The following is a 19802-nucleotide window of genomic DNA, read 5'->3' on the forward strand; positions in this document are numbered from 1 at the left end:
GGGGTCGTGCTCACGAACTACACTTCCCAGCATGCGTCGGAACGACGGCGGCCGGGGGTTCGGGGGCCGACTACATTTCCCGGCATGCCGTGTGTCGGCGCCCGTGCGACGCGCTCCAGCGGCCGGACGAGGGCCTATCAGGGGCGGGCGGCGCGGCGGGCGCCGGGGCTGGTTTGACGGAAGGAGCGGCGGCGGAGGATGGAGGCGGTGGTGTTCGTCTTCTCTCTCCTCGACTGTTGCGCGCTCATCTTCCTCTCGGTGTACTTCGTATCCTTGCCTGAGGCGGGCGGAGGCCGGCCGGGCCCGGCGCCCGGGGAATGGGGCTGAGGCGGGGCCGGGCAGGTGCGCGGGGGCACGGGCGGCCCGGCCGGGAGTGGGGCGGCGAGCCGGGCGGGAGGACGGCCTCGCAGGGGGGGGCCGGGCCTGGGAGGCCGCAGCCGCCGCCGCCGCCGCGCACCGGCCCGGCCCTGAGCGGCAGAGCGGCGGGCCTCCCTGGCGGGCCGCGGGGACCTCTGCGTCCGGGCGCCCGGTGAGCGGCCGCCACGGGCCGCCTGTGGTCGCTGGGGGCGACAGTCGCCGCCGCCCTTGTCGGAGCGCCGCGGGACCTCGGGAGGCCTTGGCGGCCGGGCCCAGCCTGGGACGCGGGCGAAGTGCGGGGCGGGCGGGCGGGGCAGCCCCGTGCTGGGGGGCGGGGCATGCAGGGGGCCTGCGGGGGGAGCGGCCCTGTGCTGGGGGGTGGGGCGTGCAGGGGGGCCTGCTGGGGGGGCGGGGCATGCAGGGGGGCGTGCGGGGGGAGCGGCCCTGTGCTGGGGGGTGGGGCGTGCAGGGGGGCCTGCTGGGGGGGCGGGGCATGCAGGGGGGCCTGCCGGGGGAGCGGCCCTGTGCTGGGGGGTGGGGCGTGCAGGGGGGGCCTGCTGGGGGGGCGGGGCATGCAGGGGGGCCTGCCGGGGGAGCGGCCCTGTGCTGGGGGGTGGGGCGTGCAGGGGGGCCTGCTGGGGGGGCGGGGCATGCAGGGGGGCGTGCGGGGGGAGCGGCCCTGTGCTGGGGGGTGGGGCGTGCAGGGGGGCCTGCTGAGGGGGCGGGGCATGCAGGGGGGCCTGCGGGGGAGCGGCCCTGTGCTGGGGGGTGGGGCGTGCAGGGGGGCCTGCTGGGGGGGCGGGGCATGCAGGGGGGCCTGCGGGGGAGCGGCCCTGTGCTGGGGGGTGGGGCGTGCAGGGGGGCCTGCTGGGGGGGCGGGGCATGCAGGGGGGCTTGCGGGGGGAGCATCCCTGTGCTGGGGGGTGGGGCGTGCAGGGGGGCCTGCTGGGGGGGCGGGGCATGCAGGGGGGGCCTGCGGGGGGAGCAGCCCTGTGCTGGGGGTCCGTGTGGGTGGGGGCGGATCAGCTCTGTGCTGGGGGGGCACCTGAGAGGGTCCGTGCAAGGGGGGGCGGGGTCCTCTGGGGAGGGAGCAGCCCTGTTCTAGGGGAGCTGTGCAGGGGTCCACGCGGGGGTGGGTCAGGGCCAAGCAACCCTGTGGGGGGTGGGAGGCTGCGGGGGGGGGGGTGGGGGGGGTGGGAGGGGGGGGGAGCAGCCCGGTGCTGGGAGGCTGTGCAGAAGGGACGGCGGGGTCGTTTTCGCGTGTGTCTGTTCCGAAGCAGCGCCCGCGTGGGAAACTTGTCCCGGTGCTGGTCCCCAGACTGGTGTCCAGGACGGTGCGTGATGGTTGGACCCGCACTCTGCTCTCATCCAGTCTTAGTCGCCATGCACCATCCAGTTGAAGTCATTAAAATGTTAGAACACCTGCGAGCTGTATCGTTTTTTCTTTGGAATTCATGTGCAACATGTGCTTTGTGATCGAAGTCAACGTTTTGTTGGCCAGCGTGCCCCGGCATAGGGTAGTTGTAGCCTGTGCAGCCAGCATGACCTTGTAGTGTGGAGTTTGCAGTCAGGACGCCTTACTTTTTCACGTTTACTGTCCACAGTACTGTGCACGGATCTCAGCCTCAGTTCTTGTCTTTATAATGGGACATGTTTCCTTCTCAGCTCTGGGTGTGCACAGCCAGAGCGTGGGTTCAGCACCCAGCACCCTGCCTGCCTCTCCTGCCCCAGTTCAGCTGCACTTGTCCCCTGCACTCATGAGTTATAGTGGGGAGAACCTTGAGTTGATTATGTTTTGTGTTTTAAGATTTTATTATATACTCCAAGCTCGGCTGGAATTCACAACGGCTGGATGAAGACTCATGTGCTGTGCCTGCAGAGCCAGTCAGTCGAGGGAGGACTTTGGGTTTTATTAGGTTTGGAACTGACTGAACTAGCAGAATCATGGGCCTAAGTTTTGACGACATGTGTCCTTCCCATGACTGGCACTGTAAGGAACTGGGATTTACAGAGAAATGAAAGATTTCTGTATTTGCACTTTGGAAAACTAGGCTTGATCATTTGAAATAGCCATGGACTTTACCAGTTTATTATGTACATAGGAAAACATTAGGTGGAATATTTGACTTAAACATTCAGGTATGTTTAGGGTGTGTTTTGATGAAATTAGCATGTTGTATTACAGTATTTTTGGATAGTTGTACTAGCTTAGTATAGAGGGAAGAGGTAGAAAGTGGTCAGGGTAGAGGTTCTGTAGGGTTAGAGGTTTTCGTGGACTTTGTACCACGAAGAATATGCACAGAAGGAAAGGGTGGATATTCAAAATCAGGCAGGAGCAAAAGTGAAGAGTTTATGGCATTTCTGGACTATCTGGAGGACATGCTTGATTTTGGTGGTAGAAGGTCTGGTGGGGAAGGCTGGATCAGCCAGTTTTGAAGGGCTTCTGAGTTCTAAGGCAGGGAGGGCTTTCACTTTTATCCTCTAGGCTATAGGGAACTGTTGAACATTTTTGACACAGATGGTGTTTTAGGGAGCTGAAACTGCAGAGTAGGTTGGAAATGCGAAGACTGGAAGGCAGACCGTTGGGGAATGGGCCCATGTGGGTTTGCAACACTGCTTGACTGTGAGCAAGTGAAAGGAGGGACTAACTGGAGAATGAGGAGGAAGGGATTGCCCCAACCTGCTGATGACTGGTTGTGGGCTATGAAACAGAAGACAAATAATTTGAGCCATGTTTTGAGCCTGGGCAAATGGTGGTTGTGTCATCGACAAGAGAGAAAACACATTTGGCAGTGAAACAATTTGTGAAGAAAGTGATGAGTTTGACTTGTGTTGAAGTGTTAGGGGTAATGACCATATGGAAATGTTTAGAATTTAGGTGAGAACATTTATTTTTACTTGTTTCAGTGGACATTTTCAAGTATAAAATCAGAGAGTATAATGTAAAAAACCCTGTGTTTCTTTTGCTCACGAATGCACTATACCAGCATTTTGCTTTGTCCTTTCCTGGGGCAGAAGGGGGGGGGGGTGATGGTGGAGCATTTTATGCAAATCTCGGGCGTTGTATCATAGTATCATTCGGTTGAGGACTTTTCCTTCTGTTTCTGTCTGCTCTCATGTTTTTATGAGTTTACATTTGATACTGAATACCGTTTTTTGCTTAATTCTAATATAAAGTATGTTTAATGTGGAAGGTTTCGGAAATAGAGAAAAATAATAGGAAGACAGATCATTTGTAAGGAGACATAACCAGTGCTAACATAGTACCATACTATATTGACAATTTTGTATCTTTTCTTTTTTCACACCTGGAATCTTCAAAGACATTTTATGGATCTATCATAAATTAACACTATTTTCCTACTTTGGTAATTCAGGTTTTCATATTTAAATTGTCTTCAGGGGTCTCATTTTCCACACTGTTTGACTTTTAAGGAACTCCAGTTGAATGTTCTCATATGGGTCACTTTAGAATTGAGCATAATAAGATTATTTTGGGAAAATATTTTGGTGAAGGAATATAATGAGAATATTTAGTTGTCTAATGAGTGAACTTTACAGAAATAACAAATTTTTTCAAGTCAAATCTAATTCTGCGTTGCAGTTGGGTTTCTTTCTAAACTTAAAAACGGTTGTTTTAAAAGAAATCTTATAATTCCTTATCTTGATCCTCAGATAATTACATTGTCTGATTTAGAATGTGATTACATTAATGCTAGATCATGTTGCTCAAAATTAAACAAGGTAAGACATTTCTTATTTTCTGGCACTGAAGGTGGTTCTCCATTTTCTGCGTTACAGATTATTCTAGATAAACCAGCACATGTATATTTTATTTTATTATTTTTTTATTTTTATTTTATTTTTTTTTTATATTTGATTTTAAAGTACATATTGCTTCTCATTTTTTGGAATGTCTGTAGAGCTACTGTGTTTTTGCAGTACTTTAGATCCTGTAGAAGAACTTGCTGGAAATTTTGTTTCTTTACTGTGTTTCTTTCTTGAACCTGTGCCCATGAGAACTTTATGAGGGAAAGGCTCGTTATCATTATGAGGGTAATTGTATTTACCATCCTCCTGCCCATGACCAAAAAGCTTAGTCTGGTTTTTGTTGCATAAAAGATGATGTTTTTTTTCGTGGGTTGCTGAGAAGTGGAATTAATGAGTTGATCTGTTTCAAGGTCATTTTACCTTTGGTATATAGTCAGATCTTTATGTTGGCAAGAATATTCTGAGTTGCAGGGTTTGTCTAGAAATAGGGAACAAGGGAACACAGTCCTGATTCACTTTATGGGCTGCGTAGACAGAAGAGCTTTCTGGATAAAAGTTCATATAACAATTTAGTAAATACTGAGAAGTGCTTTGGGCTTGACCTAAAAATTATTCCCATGTGTCTTTTCACCTCTTCATCTACTTAGGTCTCTCTGGCCCAAGAGGGAAAAAACCACACATGGAAAATTAAAATTTCTAGTAAACAATACTCCTCCTCCTCTTGTTTTCTTTATTTTGAATTTTCTAGGATGTGGTTTAATACAATGATAGCTCTAAATAAAAGATTTTGTAGTTATCTGCCATACTTTAAGACTTTTTAAGACACTGAGATGTAATCTATATTGTATTGGTTTCAGGCCTCCTCATCTTCCAAAGAATGGTTATATATATTTACCAAATGGGTTGTATTTCTGTTTATATTTCTTGCTTACTTAATATTTTAGGGGGCATTTAAGTGGCTTTTCTTTTATAAAAAATAGAAATTGAAATAGAAGATTACCTAGATTCTTTTGAGAAAGTTACTCCTTCAGTTTGAACTTAAATCTTTTTTTAATGTTAATTTTTACTTTTGTGAAGGTAATACTTGAACACAACTACAGTCAAAGGTTCTACAAAGCTTACACTGAAAACCAGATCCCTTCCTGATTGCTCTGATTCTGACCTGTCATACTTTTTGGGGTCAGCTGACTTCCACACTTGAGCCATTAATTTTTTTTTCTGATGTTTATATCCATATATTCTTTTATATGCCCATACTGCTGTTTCTTGTTTTATCAGTTTTAAATGTCATCTATTGATTTATGAGTCACTATGACAAGATTTCGTTCTTAGATACCCCCTTCCCTAAACGTTTTCTTTTTTGAGTTAAATTGATATTCAGTGTTTATATTGTTACAATATACTGTTAATGATAATATACTAAATATTTTTTATTACTGAGTCTCATAGTAGACAGTGATCATATTTTTCTTTCTTTCCTGTTTTTCTGGATAGGTTTCTCTTTCCCAGTGTTAATAATTGCTACATTTAAAAAATTTCCTTGGGCAGCCCTGGTGGCGCCGCCTGCAGCCCAGGGCGTGATCCTGGAGACCCCGGATCAAGTCCTACGTCGGGCTCTCTGCATGGTGCCTGCTTCTCCCTCTGCCTGTGCCTGTGTGTCTGCCTCTCTCTTGCTCTCTCTCAATGTGTATCTCTATGAATAAATAAAATCTTAAAATCTTAAAATTTCCTTAGTTTTCACTTACGTGTTATGAAATCTTTTCAAATACATCTTTAAAGCTTTTCAGTGCTATTTTCTCCATGGGAAACATTAAAATAACCTATCAGGTGAGCTCTTTTCCAGGTTACCTTTCTCCTTGAGATCACTCTCATCTTGCTGTGCTCTGGACTCGCCGCTTCCAGGCCGATCCCACAGCCCACATCCTGGGACCCTTGGAAGTCATGTTGTCCTTTCTTCTGGCCTCCTGCTGTCTTGCTGGCGTAGATTCTTGAGATACATTACATGGGGACCAAATTTGGAGGCCTTGCTGTGTTTGGGAATGTCTTGTCCTTACTCTAGAGAGAGAGTTTCTCTGAGTGTAGCAGTTCTGGGTAGCAAAGATTCTCTTTCAGAGTTTGAAAGATATTGGTCAGTGGTCTTCTGACATCCAGTGTTCGCATCAGGCAGGATGATGCTGTTTTGATTTTTTATCCTTTCATGTGCATCCTTCCCCCTGCCCCCATCTTTTTCCCCCTAATCCTCTCCAGAAGTTTTAGAATCTTTTATCCTTGGTGTTTGGGAATTTTGCAGTGGTAAACCTTTGTGTACCTTTGTGGAGGCCCGTTTCATGCACTGTTTCAGCCATCTGCTGGCTCTTTTGGCCTGTGAGTTCCATTCTTTCTTTGATAAAATCAACCCCCCTTTCCCTTTCAACAACTTTCACACTCTGGATAATTCATCTGCTGGATTATCTGCCTGTTCTTTTTTAAAAATTTTTATGCTTTCAATTTTTTCCTTTTTTGTTTCAAAATTTCCTCCATACTTTTTTTTTTTAAAGATTTTATTTATTTATTCATGAGAGACAGAGAGAGGCAGAGAGACAGGCAGAGGGAGAAGCAGGCTCCATGCAGGGAGTCCAACGTGGGACTCGATCCTGGGTCTCTAGGATCACCCCTGGGCTGCAGGCGCTTAACTGCTGAGCCACCCAGGCTTCCCTCCTCCACACCCTCTTCTGATTCCCTAGTGTGCACACCATTTACATCAAGTTTTAGTTTCTAAGAGCTTGTTTTCTTGGCTCAAGTTTGAGTTTCTTAGCTGAGAATCTTGATTACAGTAGTTTTGAAATTTCCGTCTACTCCCTACATGATATCTGTTCCCTCCAAGCTTCTTTCCCTTTGTGTTTTTCCCTTTCATATTGGAGGCTTTCCTCAATTTCTGGTACATGGCTGTCTGTCCATCTGGCCGTCCTTTTTTTTTTTTTTTTTAAGATTTTATTCATTCATTCATGAGAGACAGAGAGAGAGAGAGGGAGGCAGAGACGCAGAGGGAGAAGCAGGCTCCATGCAGGGAGCCGATGTGGGAATTGATCCTGGGACTCCAGGATTACGCCTTGGGCCAAAGGCAGGCGCCAAACCGCTGAGCCACCCAGGGATCCCCCCTCATCTGGCTGTCCTTAAGGGTAAATCACTGAAATACTTGCTGGAGGCTTCATGCATGGTCCAGGCTGTTGACCGACTGATTGGTAGATAGACTTCACTATAGGGCTGCTGGGGTGCCTGGAAGCCAGTTCTGTAGGCATTCTCTCTTGTGCCATCAAGTTACTCCACAGCAGAATGTTCCAGGCTCCAGCTGGGGGCTACAAGCCTAGTGCTGGTATTCCGAGAGCGAGTTAGGAAAAGAACATATAACTAAAGAGGGAAGAGAATGGAAACATAGGGTTTGGTTGAACATCAGTAAGGCAAGCCTAATAATGTTAAGTATCCCTTTCTAAAACTTTTGCTTCCAGTCTGTGTCAGTGTAAAACAAGGTAAGAAAGTTCGAAAGCTACTGCTCTGTGGGTGGAGGGCACAGACCCTGGTGGCAGTGACCTCCCTGCCGCTTCCAGAGTGCTTGCTCTGCCTGTGGCTCACCCATGCTGTTCCTCTAACTGTACAACAGGGATCATCATCTCCATTTTACAGATGAGAGAATCACGGCTCAGGGTAGGTGACCTTTCCTAAGATTGCTAAACTAATCTGTGGGATAGAGCAGGAATTCCAGTCCAGGTTTGACTCTGCAACTCACGCTTGTCAGCATTATACTCTCTTGGTTAGACTTTTAAAAATCTGTATTACATACTGAAAAGTTCCAGTTGATTGCAAGTTAGGTTTAGCAAATCCCTTCTTTGTTCTAAAAATGTCTCTAAAATCTAAATGTGAGAGCCCCGGGGGCAGTGTGTTTGGGTTTATACCATATTTTTCCACCAGGAAGTAGCTTTATGACCTTGGGCAAATTACTTAACCTCTCTGAGTGTTTCTAGTTTCTGCAAGTGGGGATTGCCAGTTTGTATGTGCATAAGTATTACTATTAACTTCCTTTAAAAGAAAAGTCTAGGGCAGCCCAGGTGGCTCAGGTTTAGCACTGCCTTCAGCCCAGGGTGTGATCCTGGGGACCTGGGATCGAGTCCCACGTCGGGTTCCCTGCATGGGGCCTGCTTCTCCCTCTGCCTGTCTCTCTGCCTCTCTCTGTATCTCTCATGAATAAATAAATAAAATCTTAAAAAAAAAAAAAAAAGTCTCTACTCAGAGGAAGGTTATTGGTAAAGGGAGGACCTGCTGTAATAGTTCTTGGTCATGAGAACTAGAATATTGGTCAGTTAACAGAGAGAGCACACAGAGGGCAGTGCGTGCTGTAGAGCCAGTAGGCTGGTGTTCTGGTACCCTGGTTCATTACCGTATTTGTTCAACTTTGAGTTGTTAATGTAAGCTGCTAAAGTATTTGTGTGTGTGTGTGTATGTGTGTGTATGAGTGTGTAAATGCGAATGTGAAATGATTTCTCTCAGGATTCTGGAGATTGGAAAATGTTTAAGATTGATATTCTGACTTGCATGCAAGGCAGTGTATATTTGAATATAAACTACACCAAATTAGGGGCACCTGGGTGGTTCAGTGGTGGAGCGTTTGCCTTTGGCTCGGGTTGTAATCCCGGGGTCCTGAGATCGAGTCCCACATTGGGCTCCCTGCAGGAAGCCTGCTTCTTTGTCCCTCTGTCTGTGTTTCTGCTCTGTCTCGTGAATAAATAAATAAAATCTAAAAAAAAAAAAAAAAAAAATTAGAGTAAGAGGCTTTAGTACAGACACTGGACTAGAAAGTAAATGATACCCCACCCCCCACCCCCAGTGTCATTCATACCTTCTTCGTGGATGAATCTGTACCTTTGCTTAGGATAAAACATCCTTGAAATTTAAGGGCATTATTTTTAAGCTGTGCCCTGTAGTACTTGTGTGGGGTAAGCAGTTACAGCAGTATATAGATCTGGGTCATCCAAGTCTAAAAATAATCTTGAAACATGAGCTTGTAAATTCTTGGTGTATTCATTGATTTAGCTTCAGATAACCCACAAATCCTGGAAGAACACAATAGGGAGATGTAATACTGTGTTCCCTTCTTATAGTGGGTGATCCCAGAATTGATCGGCCACACCGTCATCACCGTACTCATGCTCGTCTCACTGCACTGGTTCATCTTCCTCCTCAACTTGCCTGCTGCCACCTGGAATATATATCGGTGAGTGTAGTCTGTTCACTGCATCACAGCAGTTTAAAGAAAAATTTTTAAAAATTTAATAGCTTTTTCTTCTGCAATAAAATATGTGCCAGTCATGGAATAAATGACCACAGAGTGCTACACTAAATCAATATACATTTTTGTTTACTTTGGTGTACCAGGCAAGCAGCAGTGTGCTTGGCCCCACTCTTGTGGCAGAAACACAAAGTTACATATGTAAAATTAAGAAATATGGAATGTTTAGTTGTGATATCTAAGAACTTGTGTGTTTTCCTGTAAGAATGATCAAAAGTCCAAGAATATATAATTCTTGTTATTTATATCTGCAGATTTTAATTAGAGTATACTTGGAACGCTCCAGAGAGAATTTCATTTTAAAGTCTGTAGACTGGATAACATCAGAATTAACTGATGTAGTGCCGAGCTTAACTGAAGTAGGGCACTTGCACAATATACATTTTCTTTTGAAGAACTTTGGGATCATCTTGACAAACCTGGGATGATTTTCAGTGTGCTACTCTTCTGCTAAGTTTCCGGTTTTTTAAAATTTTACTTTTATCTAGGTTTTTTTTGGGGGGAGGGGTAAAATCATTCATCAGCTGATCTTTATATATGTGATTTTTAATTTTTAAAAAATATTTTATTTATTCATGCGAGAAACACAGAGAGAGGCAGAGACATAGGCAGAGGGAGAAGCAGGCTCCCCATAGGGACCCCGATGTGCAACTCAATCCCAGGACTCCGGGATCACGACCCGAGCCAAAGGTAGATGCTGAACCACTGAGCCACCTACGTGCCCTGATTTTTAATTTTTTTAAGGTTTATTTATTAATTTTATTTTTTAGTAATTTCTGCATCTAATGTAGGGCTCAAACTCACCACCCAAGATCAGGAGTCACATGCTTTTCCTACTGAGCCAGCCCGGCACCCCATACATGTGATTTTTTAAAAGTGCAGTTAGGATAAGGAGGACAGGAGCACGTGGCTGGCTCAGCGGTTGAGCATCTGCCTTGGGCTCAGGTTGTGATCCCGGGGTCCTAGAATCAAATCTTGCATTAGGCTCCCTGCAGGGACCCTGCTTCTCCCTCTGCCTGTGTCTCTGTCTCACTCTGTCTTTCTCATGAATAAATAAATCTTAAAAAAAAAAAAAAAAAGGCTAAGGCAAAAGAATAAAGGAAGGGTAGGGAGAGGCTTGGAGCACGTGTGATGGAATGCCATGAGGATGAGGAAGTGTGAGTGGGTTTGGGGGAATGAATTTATATATAAAGATTGTGAGATGAGAACCTGAGCTAGGGAAGAGATTTGAAATCTCTATACCTTTTTCCCAGAGAGAAAGAATCACTTTTTGTTTTCCTTTTCTTGTTGCTCTCCCATGGTCATCCCTAGACCAACACCCTGACCTGAGCTCAGCTAGCAGCACGGGGCCCTGACCCATCTGTGGTGCCATCTCACATAGACCTTGAGCCCTGCTCGGTATCCCTGTGGTCCAAGTGAGCAGAACATGAGTGTGGGAGTGAGCATGGGAACATCTGAGGCTGGATCTTAGCGATACCCGAGAGCGCACCATCTTCCTTCCACAGGATCCGAGCATGTGCCAGAGGAAGAGTGGGCTTGGCCACGTCTCCCGTGTACATAGTACAGACTGTAGTGGGAGGCTCTGATTTTACTGGAGGGATGACAAAGTCCACAGATCGTTTCCTGTAACCACAGAGATCATGTGGGTTTATTACCCTGATGATGGCAGTGACTGCTGTTCACAAATTTACCTTTTCTTCAAAAAGGTTAAATCAACAGATGGATCCTTTCTTCTCTTCAGACGTCTGTACCTTATGCTCTTGGGGATGCAGACATCTGAAGTGGACTCTTCCTCAGGACAGAGGCAATCACAAGACAAGTTGCTTCCCGAAGAGGCAGGCAAAGGTGCCTGATGAGTGATGAGACCCTGTTTGGGAGGAGAGCCGTGTGGGTGTGCCCCGGGGCCCTCTCCAGAAGTGGGTGTGGGAGCAGAGCCGGCAGGATGGGTGAGGCATGATGGGTGGGGGAGCGGGCTGAGATGCACAGGCATGTGTAAGGACTGGACAGGTGGCAGCCACATAGATGAGGGAGTCGTCAGAGAGTCTGGAACATTCGTCCAAGGAGTTTATGTATAAATATGAGTACCCGGAGCACAAAGTTCACCTGTTGAAAGTATTCTCTTCAGTGTTTTTAGTATATTTATAGGTTTGAGCAACCATTGTCACAGTGTATTTAATTTAGCACAGGGTCTTCACCCCAGAAGAAAGCCCTACACCGGCTGGCAGCCTCCTTGTCCTGCCCTCCCCTCCTCTGGCCTCAGGCACCCAGCAGTCTACTTTGTGTCTCATATGATGACCTGTTCTGTACAGATGCGTCCTATGGAGCGCTCAGTATGGGCTCTGTTGTGACTGGCTTTTTTTACTCAGCATTATGTTTTCAAGGTTCTTCCATGGGTGGCAGGTTGTGGTTTTTCACCCTGTCCACTGTACGGACAGAACACATCTTGTCCGTTTGCAGTTGATGGACATTGGAATTGTCTACTTTTTGGCTATTGGGAATAGTTCTCCTGTGAACACTTGTGTGCATTTTTTTTGCGTGGATGTTACGTTTCCATTTTTCCTGGGGTGGAATTGCTGGGTCATATGTTACCTTTATGTTAACCTTTGAAAGAACCACTTAGGTGTTTGAAAGTACCATTTCCCATTCCTGCCAGCTATGTGCCAGGGTTCCGGTTTCTCCATATCCTCCCCAACACCTGTTGTTGTGTGTCTTTCTTTTTTAGATTTATTTTTGTTTAAGTCATCTCTATGCCCAGCATGGGCCTTCAACTCAGGACGCTGAGATCAAAAGTTGCATGCCCTTCCAGTTGAGCCAGCCAGGTGCTCCTGTGTCTTTTTATTTTTAGCCATCCTGCTGGGTGACATGTTTTACTGTGGTTTTGATTTACATTTCCCTAATGGCTAAGGAAATCGAGGACCTTTTAATGTATCATCATTGGTCTGTATGTTTTTGAGTAGCTAAGTTGATAAAGTCAAGTATCTTTGGAAAGATTTTTCTGAAAGCGTTGTGTAGTACGGATTGGATTGTGGAGAAGAGCCAGGAGGTAGAGAGGCCCGTTAGAGCCGGGGGTGAGCCGGGGGCGCTGCACTGGGTTTGGGATGCAGGAATGCAGAGACCTCCGTGGAAGTGGCACTAGGTGGGGAGGTGGCCTGTGAAGGGTACAGAAGAGATAGACGTCTGGAAGGAGCCCCAGGCAAATGGTGACAGTGCTGTTGGGTTTCCTGGGAGTCACTGGAGGATAAACCTCTTAGCAGAGATGGGGCTGAGATGTTGTCTAGACCCTCCATTCAGCTCTGGATGGGCTGCAGGGCTGGGGGGAGAGTTTGAGATTTGTGGAACTCTGGGGGCACTTCGCTGAAGTCATTGTTGAGAAAGTGTGTATGTGGCAGGAAGAGGTTGAGGGTGGCATGAGGTTGGACACGTCGTTGGACTAGTGGGAGTGGCACTGACTGGAGGTTGCAGTGCAGGTACTTTGTAGTGGAGTACCCTCCCAAGTGATCCGATCTCCTCACTTGTTAAAGGGCATCAATCTGGAAAGGAGACTGTTTTGTGTCACTATTACATGCAGAGTGACATGAAATAAATACGAAAGTCTAAAAGACTCCTCAGCATGTTGAACATAGTGTCAAGATGCTTTTTAAAAAATGGGACCGTCTTCTGAGTGTGTGGGAACGCTGGGTTGGACTGGTGCAGAGTTAGAGCTAGCTGCCGGCTTGCTGTGCCCTTTCTCTTTGGCTCTGATCTGTGGGCCCTGTTCCTCATGTCCCACGGTGGTTGGGCCTCCACCACTATAAAAAGAACATTTCTGGGTTGTTGGAATATTATTACTTAACCTCTGGCACTTGGCCTGTTTTTGTAAGAGTCACATAAAGCTAGATGTTGCACTTTGAGTCTTAACAGTCTCCTAACTGAATTTTGCTTTTACTGTGGTGGCACTTAGGCTAAATCATTCCCATTCTCTTGTCTATAATTGTGCCTATGAGCCGGGATCCATTGACGCACCTGTAGACAAAGGTGTGTTCTCTCTGGATCAATAGGAGCACCACCAATGAGTGTTCCAACCGGACATAGAATGTCTTTCACTGTCTTCTGTGAAATGGGGATAAATATGTTTGATGCTACTCCTTATAAATATGTTGCATTAAGGAGTGCCTGTGGAGCTCAGTAGATTGAGTGTCTGACTCTTGGTTTTTATCTCATGACCTCAGGGTCCTGGGATCGAGCCCTGTGTCAGGCTCCGTGCTCAATGGGGAGTCTGCTTCTCCCTCTCCCCCTGCTTGCTTATGTTCTCTCTCTCAAATAAATGAATGAATAAATCTTTAAAAAAATATGTTACATTAATTATTTTAGAAGTTTCTAGATAAAGAAGTTTCTAAGACCTTGATAAAATTGGTTTGGTTTGGGGACGCCTGGGTGGCTCAGTGGTTGGTCATCTACCTTCGGCTCAGAGTGTGTGTGATCTTGGGGTCCTGGGATCGAATCCTACATTGGGCTCCCTACAGGGGAGCCTGTGTCTCTGCCTCTATATGTGTCTCTCATGAATAAATAAAATCTTTAAAAACAAATTGGTTTGGTTTGGAGTCCTTTGTGTCAGGTGGAAGATGGCTGCAGGTATGACCAGTTTAGTTTTGTACAGATGGGTAAAAGGGTCTTGATGCACAGAATACCCTTCTCTAGAGTATCTCTGTCTTTGTTTCAGGGGGTGGAGAATTACAGCACAAATTAACAAGTGTTGTGTCTTTCAAAGAAAACCATGTGGTGGCCTGTGACATCGTTGTGCTACGCTGTCCATATCTGGTCTGACTTGAAGACTGCTGATTGGTTCACTTTTAAAGGTTGGCTGTTATTGGGTACGTTTGAATATTTATACTGATTATATTCTCCTTTTAACGTGTGCATACCAGGTTCATTATGGTGCCGAGTGGGAACATGGGAGTGTTTGATCCCACAGAGATCCACAACCGGGGGCAGCTGAAGTCACACATGAAGGAAGCCATGATCAAGCTCGGCTTCCACCTGCTGTGTTTCTTCATGTATCTTTATAGGTGAGTTCGTGGCTCTCTTGGTATTGCCCTATATGCGAGGACCACTCTGGGCGGGTGACATGCTCCCGGCTAGTAAGACTTTGCATTGGTGATGCAGAGCTTCGGGGGATCCTGCGGAGTTCTTATGGCTGTGTGCATTTTGTACGTGTCACCACATCTGCGTGCCGCATGACCTCCAGGAGCTGCTCTGTGGCGTCCTTACTCCCTGGCTCAGGCCGTCCGTGTGCTCCACACCAGGTGCTTTGTCTTCCTTCCCCAGTGTCCAGGCCTCTCTGCCGGTCATGAGTGGTGCTGGCTGTGCTCCCAGAGAGAGGAGTTACAGAGGGGAGACGCCCATCTTCTTGAGAGAATGTTGGAGTCGATGGCATTGGGTGTTGGGCTGGGTGCCAGCCTAGTGCAGTCTACGCCCTGCCCTTTACTGTGTGACCCAGGGCTAGTTTCTTAAGCACTCTATGCCTCAGTTTCCTCATCTGAAAATGGAATAGTAGTGCCTACCTCATTTGTTGTGATCCAGGCTCAGTGAGATGATGCACCTAAAGCACCTGGGTTTGCGGTGAGCTGTAGTTAACCCGTAAACATGTTTCAGAGGTGTTAGCTACTCTGGTTAATCTGTGCTGTGCAGGGAGGACACTTAGCGTGGTTAAATTTGGATAACCAGTGATGCCGTTAGTGGTTGTAAGGGGGTTTCTAGTCCTCTAATCTTAGCATAGCAAGGCCGACTTCAGGAAAAGGAAATAATCAATTTGCTGTTATTGGCCATGGTGGTTTTCGTAGAGTGACTGCAATACATCACACACTGTCGGGCTGCATAGGTGGCGTCTGGGGCAGCACAGAGTCCTGGCAGGAAAGTTGGGGCCTACATTGGAGACGTCCTGAGGCCTGAGCTGCCCTCCTAGCTATTGTGCGGTCTGTGCGGGGGTGTGACCCTGGGAGACGGGGAGCAAGGGTCCAGGTCTTGGGACAGCACATGCAAGGTCTGGCTAGAGAACTAATGTTTTGTTTTCTGGACATGGCTTCTTTGTTCAGAACTGTAGCCCAGCGTTGGTTTTAGGTCACCCTCCCACCCCCACCCTAGTTATTTGTTTTGTCTTGTGAAGAAAAGTAGGACCTGGAGAGGCCCCAATTAGAAATACTTTTTAAAAAAACGTGTCAGCGATTGTCTTTTATTGACATGAGTGTTCCTTGCTGAGCCTCAGAGGCACAAACCCGGATAGAGCAGACTTTGTAGGAACATTGCTAAGGAGATGCTGGTAACGCTTGTTTCTTCCCTCCCAGCATGATTTTAGCCTTGATAAACGACTGAAGCTGAGGAGCCGCGGTCCGAGTCCGCCAGCACCACGAAGTGCAGCCCAGGAGCCAGAGGCGCCGGAGATCATCCTTAGAACCGTGACCATAGCAGTATATTTTTTCCTCTTTGAACAAAAAGAAAAATATTTTTGCTGTATTTTTACCATATAAAGTATTTAAAAAAACACAAATTGAGTTTTTGTAGATTTCTGGTTCTCAACTTCAGCCCGAACCCTGACACGTGTTTCTAATCATCTGTGTGTTGAAGATCGTTATCCATACATAGCAACAGGACTGCCTCGCCGGCCTTGCATGCCAGAGAAACAAAGGACACACATCAAAGGGAAAGCCCACTAGATGCAGGAACGCGCTGCGAGTGTACTGAGAAGGCAGAGCGTAGGGCTGCGCTGTTAATCTGGGCAGAGGAAGAGACAGATTACCCCTTGTGGCAGCTTCGTGTATTTAATTCGGTGTAAAGATTTATGGGACTGTCAGCTAAAAGTCTTTTCATAAGAATGTTAATAGAAAATGACATTTCAAAAAGTATATATTTCTTTGCAGATTCTGTGAAATCCTATAAGCCATTTTCCCAGGTACAATGTAATTCCTGCTTCTAGAAAGGAAAATAAATTAAAACACAATTTTATCAAGAATTTTCATTTAAAGGCACTGCCTCCAAAATCACCCTCAAACCCATTCAACCCGCTGGCTCTTGCCGGGTCTTGATCCCATGTTCTGTGCAACCCGTTGCACTCGGTCTCTTAGTTACATTTTTCAGTGGGTTTGGAGAGGTGATTTGATAGAGAAGATGCTCATGAGATTAGAGCAGGAATAGCCAGTCACCGAGTGACCATGGAGCCTGCCACTGCCCTGCTTCTGTCCCGCCGTCTGATGTCCACTCTGACTAGGGAGACGTGGGCCAGGCCGTCCAGGCCGTGGTGCTCCGCAGCCAACTCCGTTCCCTGGGGCTGGGTCTGCTCGGGCGGTTGGCGGGAGCATCAGCCTCTTGGTCTGTGTTTGTGGGCTGAATGGCTGATCCTTTTCACTCCTACTTGGGGCTGTGCTTGCGCCGACTGAAGCCTTGGCGTCTAGGCAGGATATGGCTGTGTGACGTTGGGGCAGAAGTGGGCAGCTGAACAATGTATGGTCACCAAGAGACCAGATGCCGCGTGCCCTTTTGGTCGGGGACCCGGTCCGGCCTGGGCAGAAGCCTGGAGGCTGCTAAGCCTGACTCCCTAGACAGACGGGCCCCGATTGGAGCGTGGCGGCTGCATATGGCAGGACAGGACGGTCAGGGACAGGGACTGCTGCCTTCGGACCCTGGGGCCCCCTTGTATCGCTGATGTCTCGGGGCTGAGAAACTGTAACGTAGGATGACCAGGGGACAGCTTTCTGCCTGTAAGAGAAAAGCCCCAAACCAAACCGATCTATTGCCCGGCTTTGTTCTCATCTATGGTTTTCGCCATGTCCTGCTCAAGCTTTTATAGCTCCAGGCTTTAAAGGACTTCAGTCCTTGGAGCTGAGCACCAGGTCCCCTCAAGCAGCTCCGAGGTGGTAGAGGGTGTGCTCTTCCCTGGGGACTCTGCCCCGGGGGGTGAGTGGAAAGTGGGTGGGTGGTGAGCCTGGGCTGTGGGGGCGGTTCTGAAACACTAACTGGTTGGAAAGGAACAGAGCCCATGCTCTCGAATCGCTCGTCTGCATCAGAGCCATAGGAGGGGGTGACTAGTGTCCACACATGGTGAAAAGAGGGGAGAAGCCTGGATTGATGAGCTGTGGTTAAGGTGCTAGGACTCGGGTGCTGTGCTCTCCCTTGAGAGGAGCACTGCACAGACCTTCCAGATCCTCCCATTTCTGCCCTTAAGAGGGAAGTGAGGCTGGAGGTGGCCTCGGAACCCCCGTCCGGCTGTGTGGGGTGCTCTGCGAGTGAGCTCTTGAGTCTGGTCGCATCCTGTCCCCGTCTTTGTACGCTTAAGCCCCTGCTGGCACGGAGGAAGCCAGGTGGGGGCGCGCCTCCGCCCCTCCTCTGAGCCCCTGGGTGGGCAGCTCTCCTGTGTCGTGGACAAGGCGGTGGGATTCGGGACCTGCTTCCTCTCCAGTTAGGATGCTTCCCTGGGAACTTGACTTGCTCTGGCACCTTCTGCACCTTGCCTGCCAGATCAGGAGCCTGTCCTCCCAGACTGTACGTAGCCAGCTCTCACCTCATCAGAATGTCTGCTTCACAGATCAGGCCTGGTCCTGAAGGGGCCCCAGTGTGTGCGACCTTGAGAGGGCACCCCCTGACCCATGACGACCCCGTGCCTCACACCTCCCTCTGGTTGCCCAGGGGACCCGACCTCGTCCTGTCCGCTGCTCTGACCACATGCGTCTGGGGCAAGAGGCCAGCACTTGAGCAGGAGGGAGCTGGAGTTCTTGCTTGGTCTTCTCAGCTCAATTCATGGGCATCGATCTTCTCTCAATGATGATGTGACATCGTCATCAAGTCTGATGGGGAAGGAACCTGCTTTGAGGGCTCATCTTACTGCTTATCTGAACCCGTGGCCTGTGTCCCAGACAGAGGCACGATCTGTGCAGTTGCCCCGGGCGGCCCCTGGGACACGGCCGGGCCTCCTGTGGTTCCAGGAGACATCCTAACTTTCTGGAAGGCAGTAGCAGGACTAATTGATGTTGCTTGGTAATTCTGTATCTTAGCCGCTACAGCACTGAAGTCATGGGCATGCTTGCTTCATCCCTAATCCAGCCCGACATCGACATCATCATGTCTCTAATATTGTAGTATTTTTGTACGCAGCATCTCCGTGAGATAAGGGTTCCTGAAACCAACCTGAATTCTTAGATGTTGTTCCTGAGCTCCTGCAGGATGGCAGCCCTGGGTCCTCCCAGCTGGAAGACAAAGGCGTGAAGGAAATCTGCCTTCCCTAAACGCGGGTTTAGGATTCCGGGAGGGGCCATTAGCCCACTACCTCCTACACAAACTCCTGGGTGAAGTGCACTGATGAAGCCAGAGGGGGAGCCACAGCCACAAAGTCAACGTTTGTTGAAAAAAAAAATTTTTTTTTTTAAGGATTTTATTCACCTATTCACGAGAGACAAAGAGAGAGAGAGACAGAGGCAGAGACACAGGCAGAGGGAGATGCAGGCTCCATGCAGGGAGCCTGACGTGGGACTCGATCTGGGTCTCCAGGATCACGCCCTGGGCCAAAGGTGGCACTAAACCGCTGAGCCACCTGCGCTGCCCAACATAAGATTCAATAAGAGTTTTGTTTTTCTGGAAAAAATTTCAAGACATCATCAAAGGATGTAACCAAAAATCATTCACTTTTAAGTGGAAGGAATTGAGTTCTGTTTTTTTTTTTTTTTTTTTTTGAGTTCTGTTTTAAAAGACAGCTCCTAGGGCACCAGGGGTGCCTGGTTGGCATAGTCGGTGGAGCGTCCTACTCTTGCTGTAATCACAGCCTTCCACTCAGGCTGTGATCTCAGGGTCGTGGGATCGAGCCCTGCACTGGGGTCCATGGTCAGCGGGGAGTCCGCCTGGGATTCTCTGTGCCCCCATTCCCCCGGCCCCAACAATACAGCTCCCTACTCTGCGATTTGGTTGGGAAATCATCCCAGGTCCTGGGGGCTGGCCAGAGAGCTAAAACACAGATGAATAGGCTTGTGTTTCCAAGTCTACAGAGTTGAGCTCTATTTACAGAAAACAAATGGAAAGGCTTCTCCGACCTGTTCCACAGGACACCGCAGACCCCACCACCTGCCCGCCTAGCACTGATACTTCATAGGGGAGCGTCCTTCCGTGCACGACTCTGCTCCTTACAGGAAGCCTCCTAAAGCTCACTTGTGTAATCACTCTCCCCCACAAGGAACTGATTTTCTTTCCCTTTTCTCAGAAGCACTGAAGTGCTGTGAGTTGGTACACACTCAATGCTTTCCCCCAAGAGTTTTTTGTGCTGAGCACAGAGCTTAACGCAGAGCTTGAACTCACCACCCTGAGATCAAGGCCTGAGCTGAGATCCAGAGTCTGACGC

The 19802-nt window shown here is 48.2% G+C and overlaps 1 protein-coding gene across 4 annotated transcripts; it reads left to right on the plus strand.

Moving 5' to 3' along the window:
- The first annotated feature begins 117 nt into the window (after positions 1-117).
- CNIH4 (cornichon family member 4) lies at positions 118-15971 on the plus strand. 4 transcript variants are annotated; one of them, XM_072830132.1, is made up of 5 exons: positions 118-267; positions 4033-4101; positions 9261-9373; positions 14353-14493; positions 15769-15971. In XM_072830132.1, the coding sequence occupies exons 1-5, from the start codon at positions 199-201 to the stop codon at positions 15794-15796; spliced, it is 420 nt and encodes a 139-aa protein (XP_072686233.1). In that variant the 5' UTR covers positions 118-198; the 3' UTR covers positions 15797-15971. The 4 variants fall into 4 exon arrangements, with proteins under 4 accessions (XP_072686233.1, XP_072686236.1, XP_072686234.1 ...); XM_072830135.1 differs by lacking the exon at positions 15769-15971 and having other exon boundaries at positions 122-267; positions 14400-14493; XM_072830133.1 differs by lacking the exons at positions 14353-14493; positions 15769-15971 and adding an exon at positions 11155-11365 and having other exon boundaries at positions 122-267.
- Positions 15972-19802: the final 3831 nt, after the last annotated feature.

Source organism: Canis lupus, chromosome 6 (assembly GCF_048164855.1).
Source record: "Canis lupus baileyi chromosome 6, mCanLup2.hap1, whole genome shotgun sequence".
In the NCBI taxonomy this organism is placed as follows: domain Eukaryota; kingdom Metazoa; phylum Chordata; class Mammalia; order Carnivora; family Canidae; genus Canis; species Canis lupus.